General features: G+C 35.1%; 2 protein-coding genes and 1 long non-coding RNA gene across 3 annotated transcripts; 2 read left to right on the top strand and 1 right to left on the bottom strand.

The window, feature by feature from the left end:
- The first annotated feature begins 7,610 nt into the window (after positions 1-7,610).
- On the top strand, positions 7,611-10,437 carry LOC141609354 (uncharacterized). Its single transcript, XR_012527375.1, has 2 exons — positions 7,611-7,923; positions 10,099-10,437. It is a non-coding gene; the product is annotated as an uncharacterized LOC141609354 (long non-coding RNA).
- Positions 10,438-15,165: 4,728 nt separating this feature from the next.
- LOC141608546 (aspartic proteinase nepenthesin-1-like) lies at positions 15,166-16,218 on the top strand. The gene has a single exon (XM_074427888.1). It carries the CDS (start codon positions 15,166-15,168, stop codon positions 16,216-16,218), a length of 1,053 nt encoding a protein of 350 aa, XP_074283989.1.
- Positions 16,219-16,469: 251 nt separating this feature from the next.
- Positions 16,470-19,374, bottom strand: LOC141608545 (uncharacterized). Its single transcript, XM_074427887.1, has 5 exons — positions 19,299-19,374; positions 17,760-18,522; positions 17,186-17,675; positions 16,932-17,108; positions 16,470-16,682 (listed from the first exon to the last, which is right to left on the bottom strand). The coding sequence occupies exons 1-5, from the start codon at positions 19,372-19,374 to the stop codon at positions 16,470-16,472; spliced, it is 1,719 nt and encodes a 572-aa protein (XP_074283988.1).
- Positions 19,375-19,906: the final 532 nt, after the last annotated feature.

Here is a 19,906-nt window from a genome sequence, read left to right as displayed (position 1 = left end):
CAATCTGTTATTGCAAAATATGAAGCCAATGACCCGGAAGTTAGCGGTATACAAGAGTGGCGTGATTGGTGGCGAGTTGAGAAGCGCTTTTTACGCTTAACCGGGGTTGTTCCAGCTTATTATACATCTTTTGATTTCGATAATTCTTGTAATGTATTTGGTTTAAAATTAAATGAAATGATCATTTTGAAAGTGTTGAGTTATGCTTGTTTGATTTGCTTCCATTTTTTCAACTCCATAGATCTATCAGTCATCATCAAGATCTGATTATGGCACAACTTCCTAACATATATGGCACAACTTCCTAACATATATATTAATTAAAAAACAACTCAACCCACACATTAGTATAAATACATTGCATTATCTCAACTAACATGCATTTCCATTATCTCAATATATTCTCCAAACCCTAACTGCTAAAACATGCTCGATCCGTACTTAAGGACGCCAAAGAAGATGGAAATGAAATAATTAGAAACACATATATGGAAATGAAATAATTAGCAGATGCTGAACGGAACCTAATGGTCGATAAAAACACATACATTGAAATGAAATAATTAGAACAATAAAATAATGACGATGAAACAAACCCGATAATTAAGGTAACGTACGTAAAGAGACGATGAAATCAACAAGTGACGGCGAGAAGATAAAGCGACGATGAGAAAGAGAGAAAGAGACGATGAGAAAGTGTGTGTTTTGTGTTTGTGTTTTGGCTGCTTCTTTGGGTTTGTGTTTGTGTATTAAGGTTTGTGTTTTGTGGCTGCAGCAGACTTGTGTTTGTGTGGTTTATAGTATGGAAGGTATTGACAACGGTTATTAAACAACAACCGTTGTGAAATATGTTTTAACAACGGTTGTAGAAAACACCCGTTGTTAAATAAGTTTTAACAACGGGTTTCAAAAATAACCGTTGTTATTACTTTTCACTAACTTTGCGCCAATTTTGCGCCAAATTATTAACAACGGTTGTTCATGTGTGACCCGTTGTTAAAACGAATAACAACGGTTTTTATAACCATACCCGTTGTAATTGATTTTAGTAAAATTCGCGCCATGCATTCTACAACGTTTATTGTGATTTTCGTGAATATTCGTTGTTAAAGGGGCGTTGTAGTTGCCTGGATTTGTAGTAGTGCATGCAAGAGGACTTACTGTGTTGATGCAATTGCATTATAATGCTTCCTTTGTTTTATATTTGTTGTTGACGGTGTTGTGTGAGTTTTGCTATCCCATCGTGTATGTTCACGTTTTTTGACACGTCTGCTGGTGCCTTGATTTTAGTTACTAATTTTTAGAGATGCAAATGGTTTTTGTTATTATTGCTTTCTAGCGCCTTCCATGGTGCTTAAGGTCCTGCCTGTTTAATGGATTTTCTTTGGTGGTTCTATTCTTTTTTTCTTTCGTTCCTATTTATTATCTCATTTTGGATTCCTTGTGTTTAACATAGATAGACCATTGTTCAATGCATTTCTGCAGCCTCTTGGCGTGGAATCTGTTAGAAGCAAACTCTTTGTGGTGTACAAACATCGGGAGGGAAGATCCCGACCTTCAACCCCTTACTCTGCCATTGAAGTACTAGAGTAGTGTTGAGCAGGTGCTCATCTTTTGGGGGGGAGCACCTTTGAATATTGACCAGGTAGGTTACTTCCTACTATTAAAAGAGGTATCAAACACTCATGTCATGACATTCTAAAGACGTCTTTAGTTTACTGAAACTGTGACGTTTGCAGTCTGCATTGATTGGGGAGACCTCCCAATCACAAAAGGCCCTAGCCATGGTGTTTACTAGAGCTCTACTTGCAAGCAAGAGAAATTGAAGCTATCGTCATTGCAACTGGAGTCCACACATTTTTTGGGTAGGCTTTTCACCTTGTTGACTTAAGCAACCAAGTTGGTCAATTCCAAAAGGTCAAATTTACACTCATAAATTGTGTGCTTTTCTGCAGTCCCATCTAATTCATTCTGAGCTGTTTTGTTTCTATGCCGGTCTTAACTGCTGATGGGAACTTTTGTATATGTTCTATGGCTGTTGGGATGTTGGTGGGAATCATTGTCATGTACACTATACAATGCCGTGGAAAGCGTCCCGGAATTTACAATTTGCTTGTCCTCATTGGTGGAATGCCTATTGCCATGTCCACTGCCCTGTTAGTTACCATGGCTATTGGTTCCCATTGACTCGCTCAACAGGTTGTTTTTTTCTCTTAACCCCGATGGTATTAAGATGTTCATTGAGTCTTGTATACGTCCTCATACTGAGTCATACCTCCCTTGCCCCCATTTAAATATATAAAGTTTTCCAAATTCCCCTCCTATTTTGAAAACATATACAATAAAATGGTCGGCGGAAAATATGTTAGACCAACCTGAATCTTTTTGGAATTCCATATATTGGTAAGACCGTTTTACATGGGTTTTGTGTGTAGGGTCTTTGATGTTGAGGTCTAAAACCGTTTATAAACTGTCTTTAGGGAGCTATCACCAAAAGAGTGCCTGCTATATTGGAGATAGCTGGTATGGATGGCTGTGTAGTGTCAAAATTGTAACTTGAACATTGCACAAACTCACGGTTGCTAGGAGTCTGATTAAAGTTAGTTGTTTGACCTCTATCTATCTCACTTGGAGAGCTATGATTCATGCTATTAAACTGTAAACAAACTAACTTGCAGGTCTTTGCAAAAGCTGTCGATGCCAATACTGATGTTTTCATGGTGACTTGAGCATCCCGAACAGAAAACCAGGGTGCAATGAATGCAGGCATAGTTAACATGGTAGCTGCCCCAAAGAAGGTTTGCTGTTTGGGGGTTTATTTTTAAATCAGTTTACCTTTTCTTATTACTTGTGGCTCGAGTAATTTGTCGGCACATTTTGTAGGCCCATGCTGGAGTTCAGGAGATACACTTTTTCCCATTTAATCCAACTAGCTGAAGGCTAGCAGTAGCTGAATTTGACAGCAATGATAAAGTGCATCGGGTACGCAAAGGTGCTCTGGAACAGCTATTTGTCAATCTAATTCTCCCTTCATCAAATTTATTGACACCATTTGACTTTCGGGGGTCAGAAGATGTTTTCCATGACCGATAAATTCTCACAGTATAGAATAGTTACAATTTTTTAATAAGAGAGTTAAAGTTGTCATTTTGGCCGGACCTATGTTTTTACTAATTGTATGTATTACTACTACCTCTGAACCAACTGAATCCTCTTGTACTTGTACGTAGTGTACTGCTATCGTTCAGAATGGTAAATGGTATAGACCAACTTCATAAAGTAAATCGCCTAGCAATCTAAAGCTAAGCACACATCAACTAAAACCAATTACCGTGAACTATGTCAACGGTTAGACAAATCGGGGCGCATCATAATCTCAAAGGTAAAACTGCAAACATGCGGGGGATTATAGCTTCAACTTTATTACCTCAAATCGGCAGGCTTATACACAATGTACTGTACACCGAACCGTTAAATATTCGCAAAGTTTCCTCAAAGCTTACTACGCACAGAACCACAAATCGGGGCTCCGCGCCCGGGAGGGCGCGGCGCAACGACTAGTTTCACAAAAATTATACCCAAGAATTTATGTTTTACAAATCCACATTAATTTTGTACACGAATTTGGTATAAGTTAATAATTGAATTGATCAACGAGATGAGTACTTTTCAATTTGCTATGAAATCTCCTGGTTTAGTTCAAAGAATAATTCAAAAAGCTCAACTTGGAGCCAATCGACTATAATAGCAATGTAGAGTTATGTTACACAAAGTACTCTTTAAGAACAACTTCAATGACAAGCTATAAGACTGTGTAGCTTACCATATCCCTAAGACGGACGAAGTATATAAATTATTTTATTCATTTTATTCATTTTGAAAGTTAAGCTACATAGCTTCACAAAGCTACATCTGCTTACAAGCAGATACGTAATTTTGCCCTCCAATAACTGGTATATATACGTGTAATAATATTTATATTGTATATTGATCGATCCTAGAATTCTCATACAACGATTACCTGACAATATGACATACAATAGGAGATCTTCTAAGATCAACATCTAATAATTTATTACACAACAAATATGTCATATATGTTTAACAATAACACCGAATTGTCTAATAGCTACCGAGTCTTATTGTTGATAGTTCAACTAGTGTATTCATTCTACTTAACCTAGCTAGTTTATTGCTCTATTCTAATTTTTTAAAATTCTTAGCATTGTATGTTAATGTTGTTTAACTCGTACACGTTAGAGATTAAACTACATTAATATATGCATGTATCATGTATACACGTCTTTAGATTTTTTTTTCTTCGAATAAGGGATATATGAAATATGACATAATATGTACTTCATATGACATATTAGATACAACATTGTCAACAAATAAAGTGAAGTAAGAGAAGCAATAATGTATGTTAGAATTATGCATGGTACATGTCAAATTAGGTTACGAGCTAGATCTGTTACCAATCGCGAATTAAGTTTCATGTCTTGTAGTACTCATATTATAATGTTCAGTTGAAATTAAATAATAAATACCTTAATAGTGTATTATACTTGTATTGTATTAACGTATTTGTAATGAATTAGACAACCTGTTGAAGAGTAACGTTTAGGTATGGATTCTAGTATTCCAACACAAGTGTATACGCAACACATTTTTGATGTGAATGATTAGCCGCAACATATATACATGATTATTGTGTGTTCTTATTAAACAATGTATATATTAGCCGAACTCCTCGATGATTGATTTTGATGATATACCAACTTTGTGTGTGGGTGGGTGTCCGTTTACTTTACTCGACGTGTCTAATTATTCCCCACTTCTTAATATCAAAACCTAAATCTGTCCCCATATACACTATACTATCCACTAATTGAGACTTTGACTAAAGTAATTGACAGTTTTGGCACTTTTTCTTTTGTGTTAGGTATATGAAAGTCGTGAGAATACGATTTAGCTCAAGTGGTAAAGAGCTTTAGTTTGGGGTTTAAATAATAATGAGAGCACTATCAGCCATTTTATATTGCTCTTGTTTAGTTGTTACAACTTACAAGTACAATTATTACAATATGTAATTAAGAATGAGGTAAGTAGAAGTGTCATTCAAACATCAATTGGTTTCTCTTGTGGCGGGTTATCATTTGTGACGGATAATTTGTGAGTAAAAATGGTAACAAAATGGGTTAGTGGAGAAAAAGGATCACATGAACAGTGTTGCAGAGAGAGAAAAAGTGGGTACTTTATGAGGTAAAATGGTATCCGTCACTCCAAAGTGACGGATATTGCATGTCACAAATGAGAATTTGTGTTCAAACATATCTCAATCTTTTACTCAATCATCTCAATATTTTTACTCAAATCTTTAAGTTGACTTGTCAAAAGTAGATCTGGTAAATGTGTTATTTGGTTCGGATTTGGGTTGGATTAAATCGGTTTAATTTTAATCGGATTTATCTTATTTTCAGTCTCAATTCGATGTTGATTGGATTAACTTCAATTAGCAACTTTAATCGGTTTATGTTATTACGAGTCGGGTATGATTCAGTTGACTTTCGTGTCATAAAATAAACTTAAATGTACCGTATACTTTTCAACTTGAACTAGTTTTGAAACCCGTGAAAAATCACGGGTCCTATACAAATTTTCTTTTTCTGTTAATACTACTTGTATAAAACAGATCTTGATTTGGAAACATTGTATGCGATAAAATAGGATGGAAATTATGAGATTGAACATAATAACACGGTAATATAAACAATAATAATAATAATAATAATAATAGTAATAATAGTAATAGTAATAGTAATAGTAATAGTAATAGTAATAGTAATAATAGTAATAGTAGTAATAGTAATAGTATGAGATTAGTGGGGAATAGCCGAATAGAGGCACTGTATTTGTCGTTAAAATGTGGGTCTTTGTAAGAGATACAAAAAAATCTAATTATGAATAACTCTTTTTCTCCTCTATTAACAACCTAGTAAATTAATTGGATTTAGGCATTTAATAGAGAGTTTTTTTTGAATGTATATGGTGAACGGATGACGTTTCTCATTGCTCTAATGATTCATGATTTATGCTAACTCGTAAATTCAGTAATGATTTGCATTCTCAATTCATCATACTCAAACTAAATAGTCTAATTATATGTATATAGACATAATTTGTTTATATAGAAATCAATGATTAATACTTATACATGGGTTACGTATTATGTAACTTCAAGATATTGGTGCTCCGGAGATTGGGGAGTTTCTTAACCGCCAATTTACTAAAGGCGGTCACGTTTGTCTCCTTCAATAGGTAAAAGAAAAATAGCCTAACAAAGTGAATGAAGTAAGACTAATATAGTAATTGAATAGATTGAATAATCATTATAAAAGAACTTGAGATATGAGTTAGGAAGAAAGAAGATGAAAAGTATGGTTAAATGCTTGTGGTGAATTGAATAAAGTATTGAAGTGGAAGAAGATAAAAAGTTTAGTGTCTTCTTTAACTTTTTCTAATATTGTAGTTGTAAGAATAAATATTAGGGGACATAAAAGAAAATAATTATGATATGATGAGACTTGTAATATGGCTTCTTGAAATCACGTGGTTATATCACATGTCATTTAAAAATATACTCAATGTTAATCTTTTTATACTATTATTATTATATAGATTTTAAAGAAATAAATAAATGTATACTTTAATTGTATGAGCCGTGTTAATATGAATAAATTTAACCGATTCACTAAATATATGTTCTCTTCCAAAAATTTCAATTAAAATGTGAAATATAAATGTAAATTATGAAACTTTTATGTGAATTTTGGTAAGTTACATCTTTTTTTGGTTTTTTTAGCTCATCAAATCTTTAATATATACATTTAATTTAATAATATTAATGATGTCTTTTGATTTTTTTTATTTGTATGTTACACAATATGTAATGACATTTTTGTATGGACTTTTAGTAATCATTAATTTTTTTTTAAAAAAAAAATATATCAAATAATCAATAATCTAATAATAATTAATAAATAATTAAATAATCAATAAAAATTAATAGAAATTAATGGGGTATAAAATATTAAACACTAAAACTTTGGAGAGACGGTCTCTCACTAAGTTATTGAGAGACCAATCTTTCGTACCCTTTTATTTGTATTTCGTACCCCTTTTATTGTTGATCGTGACATAATATTTTCGTACCTATTTACATAATAAATGTACCCATTTTATCATTAATCATGATTTGTACCTATTTTATTACCTTTGATACCACTTTTTCTTAAAATTGTACAATGGTCTTTCAATAAAGCTTATTAAGAGACCGTCTCTCAGAAGACCTACTCAATATTAAATGTTAATGCCATGTGAAATTAAATTAAATGTTATAAATAACTTTTTAACTATATAGTATAGATATATGTCTACGTGGAGAATGATGGGGTAGACGTGTGTCAATTTTAACCAAGGTGGCAATGTGAATGTCTATGTGGCTTTTCCACATCCCATGTGGCTTTGTCTAGTTGGCCTTTTTAGGATGCCTTTTAATAGTATTTATAGATGTAGAAATTCAAATTATTGTTACTAAAAAAAATCAATGTGAAAGCTTAATCGATTCACTTAGGAAACGTAAGTAAAAAAACCCCATCAACGAAGGAAACCTCTCTAAATCAAAACCCCCATAAATTACCCACCGGCCACCGCCTACCTAAACCGCCCTATCTCCCCGGCGACCGCAACCAAATTCCTCCTGGTCGCCGACGAGAGTCTTCATATCTCTAATTACGACCCGTGTCTTCTTCTAAATTACTCCTTTGAGGCGGTTTCTCGACCGATTTACAGCGAGATTTCGATCGGGATTTTCGGTGGCTTTTGATTTCATCAGTAAAATACCTTATCTTTCTCCGTAAGGTGAAGTATCTCGATCTCATCTCTCTTGATAGGGGTTTTATTAGATTGGGACTTTATTTTCCTTTTGCTTTTCGATTGCTGGTTTGTTAAGTTTTTCCAGTTTGCCAAAACTTTATTGTTCTTTCCCTTATGGCTTCTACTGGTGTTGGCTTTCTTGATTTTTTCGTTGTTGCTTGTGTAAGTGAGGAGTTGGTCAAAGATGATGCTGAATTTCATCATGCTCTTTCTCAATTAAATTGTGCCCCTCTTTCTAAAATCCATGCTATCAAAAACTTTGGTAATAATCTCTTTCGGCAACAATAGTTTAATCCTGCGGGTGATTTCTATGATAAGGCGTGTCGTCATTTGTATGTGGCTCTAAAGAATAAAATCGTTTTGGATTTCAACTGGCTCTTACCACTGAGTGTTTCTTTATGTTTAAATCTAGCCGCCTGTTCTAATAAGATTCAAGCTTTTGAGGAAGCTCTAATTTTCTGTTCTATGGTTTTAAATTATTTCCCCAACAATGCTAAGGCTCTCTTCCGTAAAGCCATGGCTCTTAAAAATTTGAATAGGCTTTCGGAGGCGAAGATTTCTTTGGAGAAGACAAGTGTGATAGAACCTTCTAACAGTGATATTATACGGGCACTCGAGGAAGTTAGGAAGTCTTTGTTAGTTAATCATAATGGTAAGCAGGTTAAGATAGAACCTCTTGATACAAATGAGGTTCGAGCAGGGAAAAAGTGCGTTTATTCTCTCCAAACTCCAGAGGTTTTGGTGCAAAGTAAGAGTAAGAAGGTTGTTGAGGATTTGTCTGAGACTGTCAGTTGTTCGTCGTCACAGCTCTGCCCAAGTGATAATGATACACCATTAATAGATAGAATGGATCTTTATAATAACAGCGATGTCAGAACACATGCCTTTTCCGATACTGATGTGAATGTCGATCCTACTTCATGCTCCAATCAAATTCATGGTGATCAGTTTCTCAATTTTAACAAGAAAGGTGGAGGCCATTCTCACCTCAAGATTGATGCAAGTTCTTATCAAAAACTTCTTCAAGGAAAAAAAATTCAAGTTCAACAGCATAAATTTCTTACCACAATGACAGTTCGTGTTCACAAACCGCTTCCACATAAGGAAGCCCATGCGAGAACTCCCCATGAAGACTTTTCAAGGGAAGCAGCTAGGGATGGCAATGGGTAAGGTCTGGGTAGGGTCTGCCTAGACCCGGACCCGACCCGAGATTTTTCCTTTGGACCCGTACCCGACCCAGACCCGCAAGGGTCTAAAATTTAAGGACCCATACCCGAACCCTATGAGTAAGGGTAGGGTTCGGGTCTACCCATGGTCCGAGTTTCGACCACCACTTTAGTAACACGATTAACGACTATGGGGTCTATAATATTAAAAAAAAAATTCATACTACTTTAACATTATGAGTTTATTAATCTGCCGTTAATGGTGGTTGTCGGTCGCCGGCTATTAGAGAGGTGGTTGTCAGTCGCGTATCAGTATTGTGGTGCTGGTTTTCTTGTGTTAGTGGTGGCGTCATGGCGTGGTGGTATTGTCAGTGGTTGAGTTTTATCACTTTATGGGATGAGGGAAGAGAAAGATACTTTAGTTGGGTTTCTACAGTATGCCAGTATGAATTCAGAAAAGTTATAATTTTGATTATTTTTTTTCTTTAATATAGGGTCTAAGGGTCGGGTATGGGTCTCATAACTTAGACCCGGACCCAGACCCGAAATATTTTCTTAAGACCCATACCCGACCCATACCCATTGGGTCTGAAAAAATGAGACCCATACCCGACCCATTAGGGTCCGACCCTCAGGGTCTGGGTCGGGTCCCCGACTCACTGCCATCCCTAGAAGCAGCAGTTCCCACTTTTAGTCCTCTTTCTAGTCCCGCTTCTAGTCCTTTGCCTGTCTTTGACTTTGTGTCTACAGGAAGCACTGAGTTGGTTGAAGAGGACAACATATTTCAAATTGATAAGAAAAAGCGAATATCTCCGGACTCAACTCTTATTAGCAATATTTCTACAGAACAGTTTCGGTTTGGGGCACTTAAAGAGTATAAGTTTTGTAGCCTCGGGAAGGATCATCTCAAGGGTTACGGTCGAAGGGCGCAGGTTAACGCTAATTTGAAGACCACCTCTTTAGTTTATATGGAGCGTTTTGATTTTGTTTGCAGGTACACGAAGACAGTGGAAATGATCAAGAGAAATAAAAGAAAGGATGCTGGTCTGATCAATTTTGATGCCCAATATCATCCTCCATTCAAGAAACGATGATTGTCATCGTCCGTTGGGTACAATTTTAAATGTAACCTGGATAGTTGGATGCAAAGTAGTTTTGGGGTTTCCGATGCCCCTCGGTTTGTATTTTAGCTAGTTTGTGTAGTCGAATACTTTGTAATCTCGTTTTATTTTATTTATATCAGTTTATCGTTGTCAAAAAAAAAAATCAATGTGAAAATTCAGGCCAATCGGTTGAGTTTTTATTGGTTGAGATATATTTAGGTTCAAGTTCATTCAATGTTTTTTATTGAATACAGTCCAGTTTCGTTTCAATTCGGATAGAGCCGGATTTCGGGTACTATTCAAGTTACTCATATCAAGTGTTCGATCGTCTATAAATTCAGATATTTTCGATCCATTTTTCGGGTTCGGATTTATTTAGGCATGTCTAGTCAATAGAGTGTAAAGGGCCAAACTGAATGGACTAGTACACAACAGCCCATCAACATGGAAAAAGAAAGAGGCCACGATGGAAGAAAAGCAATACAATGGCAGATTATCATCACAGAGAAATACTTGCATGACCAGGGGCGGCCCATGAAAGGTGGAGGCCATGTTCCAAATATTAGGCGGAGGTTTATGATGGTCGCCTCATATTTTTTAGTCATAATAAATAAATATAAGACCATTAATATATGAGAAGGCATAATATTCAAAATTTCAAATACTATAAATATTAATTAAGAGCTTCATGATTTTATTTTAATCAAAAACTTTAATCATAGTATTTTGTTTCTTGTAAACAAATATTCTTTCTAGTACATTCACTTCGCATATTTACACTTTTATTTCTAGGAGTAAAGTAATTGATTTTCACACCCGGTTAAAATAGAGGTAAAAGTAAAACAAGGGCATTATATGTCTAAAGTTAAGACGGTCTTAAGCAAGACCAACGTTTTTTTTTTAAAAGTGACAAAGTTATCAAGTCACTTACACTAAAATGGGTAAAAATGATAGCATTTGGAATCGAGCTTAGGCCCTCTGAAGACAGTATAAATCCTATGTCCCATTTCGTGACCCATCTTATGTTCCATCACTTCTCTTATTGACACATAAGCACTTTCATATATATAATTACCATTTCTATTATCTAACTAGTTCTATTACCCGTGAAATTCACGGGTTCATTTCTAGTTGATGACATTTTTTTGTAGCATGATTATGTTCGTCAATGCATATTTTTTTTTGGTTTGTAGAGAGGCACGTTATAATGTTGTTTGTCATAGTGTCATGGTTGGTCTTCTTGTCGGTATAAATAAAGCACATTCGCAAGATTGCAAGTCCGGAGTAAAACAGTCGGTAGATAGAGTGAGCCGACATCCATTCCCCGAAAAATGAGGTGGTAATTAATTAGCTCGATTATGAAATACACTGAAGTCCGTACTTTATATCAAATCTTTCCAATGTGGAAAAAAAAAAAGATAACTTGACAATGACTAAAAAAAAAAAGATAACTTACCAATGACTCAATGAGTGACAATGTGGAACTATGAAACTCAATTCAATCATAGTAAGGTCAGTCTCACACAAGTGGACTTTAAAAGAAAAATAAGTAAAATGTAAAAAAGTTACTCCAAATACACAAGTGGAGAAAAATATTTCTGGTAAAATAGCCATAGCCTTGTTAATGATACGACGACGATTAAGTTGGAAATTCGGAATTAGGAACATCGTTATTGGTCATTTGATCTACATATAACTTGGAAGAATCACACACAGAGAGTAGCTGGTACCCTGTAAGCTTCCAATAGTTTGCAAACATAGGACTAAAAGAATCGTACTTTCGGTAAAATATTTATTGAATGAAATCAACAAAGATCCTCTCCATTTCCTCTCACAAACTCATTTAATAATATTATCTCCTTTATACTCATTAACCCTTTATTTTTATGCATAAATTGTAAACAGATGTTGACCAGATACAATCTGGACTGTTAATAGGTAATGGCCTATCCATTTCTTTTTAGGAAATGGAGAGGATTTTGACTTGACTGAAATGTACAAACCTTTATCTTGCTATACGGTAGATAACAAACCTTAATCATACACCTACTAAAACATTGATTTTGAAAGCTAAAGAAGAAAAAAGGGGTCAAGTTAAACACGCAGTAGATGTTAATGTTACCTTTTATCTGCAAAATTTACCAAGGTTAGTAGCGAAAAGGCTTAAAGGAAAACGATTTGAAATAAAAATTCTGGAGAGACGGTCTCTCAATAGCGTTATTGGGAGACCTCTCACATGATGAGGTGAAGGACCCACAGAATTTTTTTGTCCCCTATTATGTCTCCCCACTAAATTAGTGGAAGACGATCTCTCATGAGAGATATAGCGAAAAAGCTTAAAGGAAAACGGTTTGAACTAAAATAAAAGAGTTTTCTTTTCTTTTCCAATTTTTTCTTAATGTGAAAATTTTAGAATAGAGGTTGATATTAGAAAGGCGGCAATTTTCATAGTTGCCTTACATAACACAACAACTTGAAACGTCCTACTCTTCCATGGAAATTAGAAAAGAGATACTCGTTGGTAACTATTACTTCGTACCCTTTAATGTTGAAAGTTACGGTTTAAATCTAAATGTGCCTGCAAAATAACCAAAACAAATAGTAACTGAGTAACTGCAGAATTATAAAGTACTCTTCTACTCGGTACCATTCTAGTTGTTTCTTATAGGAAAATCTAGAAAAATCCAATTAGTAATTAGTAATTACCTTAATCATTAGTTCCTATACCTTATAATATGAAATAACTTGGTCCTGCAGAAATTGAAAGCAAAATGTCAAGTGTGGCACATTTGACGGTTCCACAACGACAATCATTTTTTATCTACTAATATTCTTCAATTGAAAAATCAAGAAATTAATTGGGATTTGGGAAGGCGCTAGAAGTTGTCATACCAATCAATATAGTAGGAGAATGCCAATTGTTTCGTGTGTCATGCCAATTGTTTAGGCAAATTTGATCGTGAAATAGGTAGGAACGTAATTTGATCGAGGGAACGATCCCAATATATAGGTGGGAACGTTTAATAGAGTTGTTGTCCAATTAATGGATGGAATACATAATGGGTTGGTAATGAAGATGTAATAAAGGGTGATCAATTAAGACATTAAATCTGAAATTGCAGTTATTTTTTAGTGAAGCTATACGAAGAGTCATAGAGGTAAGGAAGATGAATTAGTGAGAGTTATGTCGGTATTTTTTTGGGCTTTTTTATTTTTTAAGGGTGTTTATGTTAATAGGTAGATGGGAAGATTTTTAAGTGATAGGTGGCAGACAATTGAGGGGTGACACGTGGCAACTCAATGGGGGCTCAAGAAGCCTTTTTATGTTATTATATAGATTATATAGAAGTGTGATGTGTCAAGATCTTAGGATGGTGGGACACAAAATGGGATATAAAAATAGAACAGGTGATCTCAACTGCTCTGAAAGTCGTGTTAATTGTTTACACTAGGCCCACTACCACTATGCCAAAGACAGGTTTGCTAACATTACCCTACACTTATAGTCTTATACGGAGTACATACTTTAATATGAACTCTTTTCAGATGAGGCCCCCAACCCTGATGGGCTCCGGTTCGGCGAGCCGAATTGAACGGGGTAAGGGCCGCCCCTGCTTGCATCCTTTCGGAATACGTCCTTCCTACACTTAAATGAAGATTTTATAATATTTAATTTCCCTTTTGATCCTCTTCCTTTGGAATGTAAGGAGGACGTTCTCCTAAAGGACGCAAGTATTTTCCATCGCGATATTGAACATTCCTTTACTTGTGTTTGCATTTAGCCTGCATCATGAACAAAGTTGTTACGAATACACTTTTTTGTTTTATCGATCCTATTTGACCCACATATAAAATGTAATATTTCCGTTTTAACCAAGAATTTATACTAACCTCGTTCATCTTCTGAGGTACTATCTTTTGAAGGACATTAGGACAATAGTAAGTATTTTCTTCACTAACTTAGACAAAATAATCGTCAGTATGTATAAAGAGTAATTATTATGTGAGACATAGTCTCAAACTATACACCGGTCTAAAAGCAAACGTTCCCGGCATATTTAAATACAATGTAGTAATGTACCTTAGGCCAATAGCAATGGGGATTATAAAGAGTTTCAAACCATATAAGAAGCTCATTAACCATTGACCTACAAAATAAGAAGCTCCTTATATGAAACATGTTTCTATATAAAGTAAGAAATCGGTTTCATGTTAGAAAAAAGGGAGGAAAAGACAAGACCACATAAAAATGATGAAACTTCTACGGAGTACAATTGAAGAGAAATAAGAAGTTCTATAATTGATGAGTTGCCTGGATGTGTCAATGAAAAAATGTGGTAGGGAGCTATAACCATTATTGCTATTGCCCTTATAACCTTTGTTAATTTATTTCTTTTTGTAGGAAATAATTTGTGAATTAAAGTGCATGTGATCATGGTTGATTACTATCTTTTATAAGCTAAGTTCATTAAGGAAATAAATAGTGAATGTTATCATGGTTGATTCACCTTTGTTTTCCATACATTATTATAAAAAAAATGGAGTTTTTTTATTTGTTTTTAGTACATATAACATATATACCAATCTTCTCATAGTACTTGAATAATATTTGTTCTAGATTAAATATTATGAATCAATCAATAGTTATGATACTAATAATATTTATGTTATTTACTCGAAACTTCGTTAAAATCTCGAACGCATTCAAAGTACCGATCATTCATCCAAATTCGCGAGAATCACCCTTATACATTAAAAACCTCACTCGACAGCAAAGAATCGAATACCTTGTCCATCATTCGACAAATCGAGCTCGCACTATTTCCAATTTCACAAATAATCTTGCAGTGACGACCCCGCAAGAAATTTACGTAAAAGAAGGTTCGTTACTCTTAGTAAAATTAGGAGTTGGCACGTTTGAATCTGCCATACCATATCGTCGAACTTTTTACTTCATTATGGATACCGGTACTGATCAAACTTGGGTACAATGTGAAGATTGCCAACACTACGGTGGCTGTTTCGGCAACCCTTTAATATTTTTACGTAATTCCAAATCTCGATCGTATAATCCGATTCCTTGTGATTCTCACCCACTTTGTTATAGGGGTGACTGTGTTGATGGATATTGTTCGTATCGTGTAGAATATCTTGACCGTTCTGTTGCACGTGGGATATTAGCGCAAGAATCATTTACTTTTGGTATAGGACGAGGACGAGGACGAGATACGAGTGATGAAGTTAAATTGAACTTAGTGTTCGGATGCAACCGTGTGTACGAGGGTAAACCGGTTAACACCGATGAAAACGGAATGTTGGGTCTTATGTGGGGGCGGCGGTCTCTCGTAGACCAATTAATGACGCAAGGAGTGATTCATCGCGATATTTTCTCGTATTGTGTTCCTCATTATGACAATACGGATTTAGGAGGTGTAGGATACTTAGAAATCGGAACAGACGACGATGACAACGATTATTATAGCTCCACGGCTTTAAAACGTTACGGAGAAATTTCAACCTATTTTATTGAATTGAATGGGATTAGTGTTGGACAAACACGATTACCAATCGATCCATACATTTTTAGTAGAGTACACGATCTAGGTGGATCGATAATCGATTCTGGTTGTATGTTCTCGTATATCGCCGCAGGGGCTTATACGGTACTTACAAGAATGCTAAAAGATTATTTTTTGAAGTTGGGAAATTACAAGACGGTTAAACCTCGAAAGACGGATTTTCAATTTGGTTTATGTTACAAAGATTTGGAGGCTGGTAGGAAAGGTTTACTTCCATCAATTACTCTGCATTATTCAGGGGCGGATCTAGAACTCGAACCTGATAATGTGTTCTTCCATTTAACTCCGAACGTGTTTTGTCTGGCGATGTATCCTGCCTATAATGGCATGTCAATTTTAGGAGCATATCAACAGAGTAATTTTAAGTTTTTATATGATAGAACTAATCTCATGCTTCGTTTTAAAAAAGAATATTGTCATCAAAGTGCTTGATTATCAACACTAAATAAAATTAATAAGTAACGAAAGTCTCATTCAAGAATTTGCATTTTCTGAATTAATACTCCATCAATTATAATCGTTATCTAATTCTAAAATTAGTTAGCTATATATTAATACGCCATAAAATCGCTTGAGCTTAACATAAAATAACTTTTTGCACCCTATCTACTAGATAGTATCCGTCTAAAGTGAGAATTTGTGTTCACCAAACCCCGTCATGTATCTGTAGGCTCGGTTCTCACTTATTTGACGAACCACTGAAACTTGAACTTAAGTGCATTTCTGAGGAGGGTTCGACATTCCTCGGGTAAATCCGCCAAATTTCCGTTTGTAAGTGGAACATCCCACGCGTACTCCACATCGAAACTTTCCAATTGAAGCATCCAACAAGGATGAGTTAACTGCTCATCACAGATACTCTCTTCTGCTTTCCTAACCAAGTTTTCACACAAGTACTACAAACAGAAAAGCAAATCAACAAGACAAATTCATAGACCAAATTAGAATACACAATCGAGGTATTAGGGACGACATGTCCAAGGTTCGAAACTCCCTATATTCTCTAAACTAGTCATTCTTCTTTTTATCGTAGAGCAACACTCATTTGTTTTACTACTAATGAGTGTTACTCCGCGATAAAAAGAAGCATAAATTAACCTTGCAAAACTTTGTTGGAACTTAAATTATATAGTTGAACAGAATACCTTAACGACATAATAATTTCGACAATCGATAATGAAAGTAGTTGGACGAATAATCCAGAGAATGCCATCCACAAGAGCAGCTACATTTTCCTCGTCGTAGTGAAGCTCCAAATATAAGGAAAAATTGTGTCGCGGGGAAACTTCAATTGCTTCTACTAGCTCACGTTGGAATGTTGCCTACCAAAACCAAATTAAGGGTACGATAAATTCTCTCAGGTTCGAAACTCCCTATATTCTCTAAACTGGGTACTCACCATTGGCAATTTGAAGTTCACGGAAACAGTGGTCTTATTTCCGATTAAGGGTACGATAAATTCTCTCAGGTTCATCAACCACGTCGTGTCATAAGCATCCCTCATAATTATATTCCAGCTGCTCTTCTCTAGCTCAGTCACTGAGCTACACAGAACACGCTTTGGAACTGTCGTGCCCGCAAAGTTGAACTCTCTCAGTTTCGGAGAATTAAGATGCAACTCTTCCAGACCTTTAGTCCAACAATCGAAATATATTAAACTCGGACAATCAATATATACCTCCTTTACACAAGCGAAATCATTATCATTACTAATCAAAATTAAATTCTTGAGAAGATTACTAGCTGCTTTAAATGTATTTGTATCGTGTATCTGTAAAACTCCTTCTTCAAGAAGCGGAAATGTAGAAGTAAAGTCTTTTAACAAGGTAGGCTGGTCGAAGGTACACCAAGCACAGTCGATCTCTTTAATGCTGGCACAAGCAGCCGCGCTTACACAAAGTTCGGTTTAAGCATCGCAGGTTATGCACTCAAGGTTAGTGTCTACGATGTCAATATAATCAAGCTCGCCACACTGTATTCCGATAACAGCTTTTTTCAGATTAGGAAACTTCGAGAGGTTTAGAAATCTCATCTCGACACTGCAGTTTTCGAGGATTAGAGTTTCAATCCCCTGACAAAGCCTTGTTAGGTTGTCCAATGCATCATAGTCCATAACAACATGTGACAAACAGAGTCGCTCCAGAGACCAGAATCGGCTAATTGGGTCACAACCCAACTTGCACCCTCGAATAGAAACTTTGCGCAAGTGTTTAGAAGTCAGCATTGAAACCGGAAATTCATATGCTATAGATGAGCTATTAACGGTATCATGCCACAAGAAGTGCACCGTCTGCACAGTAATACACAAGTCTTCGACATTAATTTGTTTTACCAACTCAATCCAATTATCAACACGAGAAAAGTACGTGGAATCATTGAAGGCCACGTTTAGTGCTAATTTCCGAATAGGTGAATCTAGATGTCTGGCATTAGTCAAACGATGATCCACGCCATCCATAAACATCTCCCTTAGTTGAGTAAAATTAGGCTCTCCGCCGCTGACTTCAGTAACAGAAGCAAGGCCGGATTGCAATGCAAATAAGTTGTGATCGAAGTACAGAATTGGGTATGACTCGCAATAGTTTTTCCAGGTCTTAGATAAGATGGATGCTCGAGCAGAATCCTCTAATGGAAGACGAGATAATATACTAAGGATTATAGGGTCCGGTAATTGTGAAACGCGGTCCAAATTCTGAATCCGAAAAATCTTTTTATTGTCAGAACACGCCATCTTCTCTGTAGAATTTCAGAGGGGAGATCCGGAGACTAGTAGTTCACAAGATTGAATTATGTTATTGAGTTGTTGTGATAAGGGCAATACGATACATCATCCCCTATTTACTAAATGAATAGGTACTTCTACGTTTTTTCCCGCCTAAGATTAAAACCTCTAGAAAATACACTGTAAAATCATTGCCATAATTACATATATATATTATGACTAAATACGGTAATTTAACATATATACTAATATACATATTCACGGTAAGCTCTAAAATCATTGCCATAATTACATATATATGTTAGGACTAAATAATTGCTATAATTAAATATTACTTCTCTATATATTTTGCCTCCTAATATTATAAACTCTTAAAAATATACTCTAAAATCATTGCCATAATTACATATATATGTTAGTACTAAATAATTGATATAATTAAATATTGTTTCTTTAAAAATATACTCTAAATTCATGGTCATAATTACGTATATATATATATATATATATATATATATATATATATATATATATATATATATATATATATATATATATATATATATATATATATATATATATATATATATATATATATATATATATATATATATAGAAATTGAATCATGTGAGGCACCCTTCTTAGGGTGAGGCGGCCGTACCCATCCTAAATCGTCGGATCTAATAACTATAAACTCACCAGATGATGACACGTGTCCTTATATAATTCTAACTAACACACATTTCTCCTCATTACTCAATCATTAACTCCGTTCGACCGTTCATTTACCCCATCCGATATCTCTCTCTTCAACCTTCAGCTGAGCTACATCTTCGCCATTGTCACAGAGCTTTTCGACCGCCATTATCACAGAGCTTTTCGACCGCCATTATCATCCGCAAATTACGTATTTTCGATCAACTAATTTTAATTTTATTTCATTCCGCTTTCAATCCGTATTTTTCACACTAATTTTCATTCGACTTATTTAATTCGTCAAATTATCATGTTCTTATCCAGGTTTTGATCGTTTTCTGAGCATAAGCAAGCACAGTAGGAACGCATAAAATCAATTGAAGTCGATTTCTGCCCTTCTTCGTATGTTCCTTCCCTTTGTATATTATTTACTACCTAGATTTCGATATTTGCTGCTTAATCTGTTAAGTTTTGGTTACAAACTTCTTAAATTCGTTTAATTACTAAGTTTCGCTCTTGTTTTACTCTTTGTCTTCACTCGACTTCAATTGATTTCTATACGTTCCTATTGTGCTCGCTCGTAGTTGACGCTTCATTGTTATTGTTCCCTATTAGTTATGATCGATTTCAGGTTACCTAGGTTTGTTCTTTATTAGTTATGATCGATTTCATGTATTGAAGAATGCATTTACTTAGTTGGA

The sequence above is a fragment of the Silene latifolia genome, chromosome 10 (genome assembly GCF_048544455.1).
Source record: "Silene latifolia isolate original U9 population chromosome 10, ASM4854445v1, whole genome shotgun sequence".
Classification (NCBI taxonomy): domain Eukaryota; kingdom Viridiplantae; phylum Streptophyta; class Magnoliopsida; order Caryophyllales; family Caryophyllaceae; genus Silene; species Silene latifolia.
Note: the sequence above shows the minus strand (reverse complement) of the source record. Positions and strands in the feature narration are given on the sequence as shown.

Bases quoted from the DNA above. Each gene is read 5' to 3' on its own strand.
- LOC141608545 (XM_074427887.1), bottom strand. From the start codon at position 19,374: ATGGCGGTCGAAAAGCTCTGTGACAATGGCGAAGATGTAGCTCAGCTG. The intron at 18,523-19,298 runs GTAAATGAACGG...GAAATTCTACAG, and splicing joins AGAGAGAGATATCGGATGGG to AGAAGATGGCGTGTTCTGAC. The intron at 16,683-16,931 runs GTATTCTGTTCA...TTCTGTTTGTAG, and splicing joins GAAATTATTATGTCGTTAAG to TACTTGTGTGAAAACTTGGT.
- LOC141608546 (XM_074427888.1), top strand. From the start codon at position 15,166: ATGGATACCGGTACTGATCAAACTTGGGTACAATGTGAAGATTGCCAA.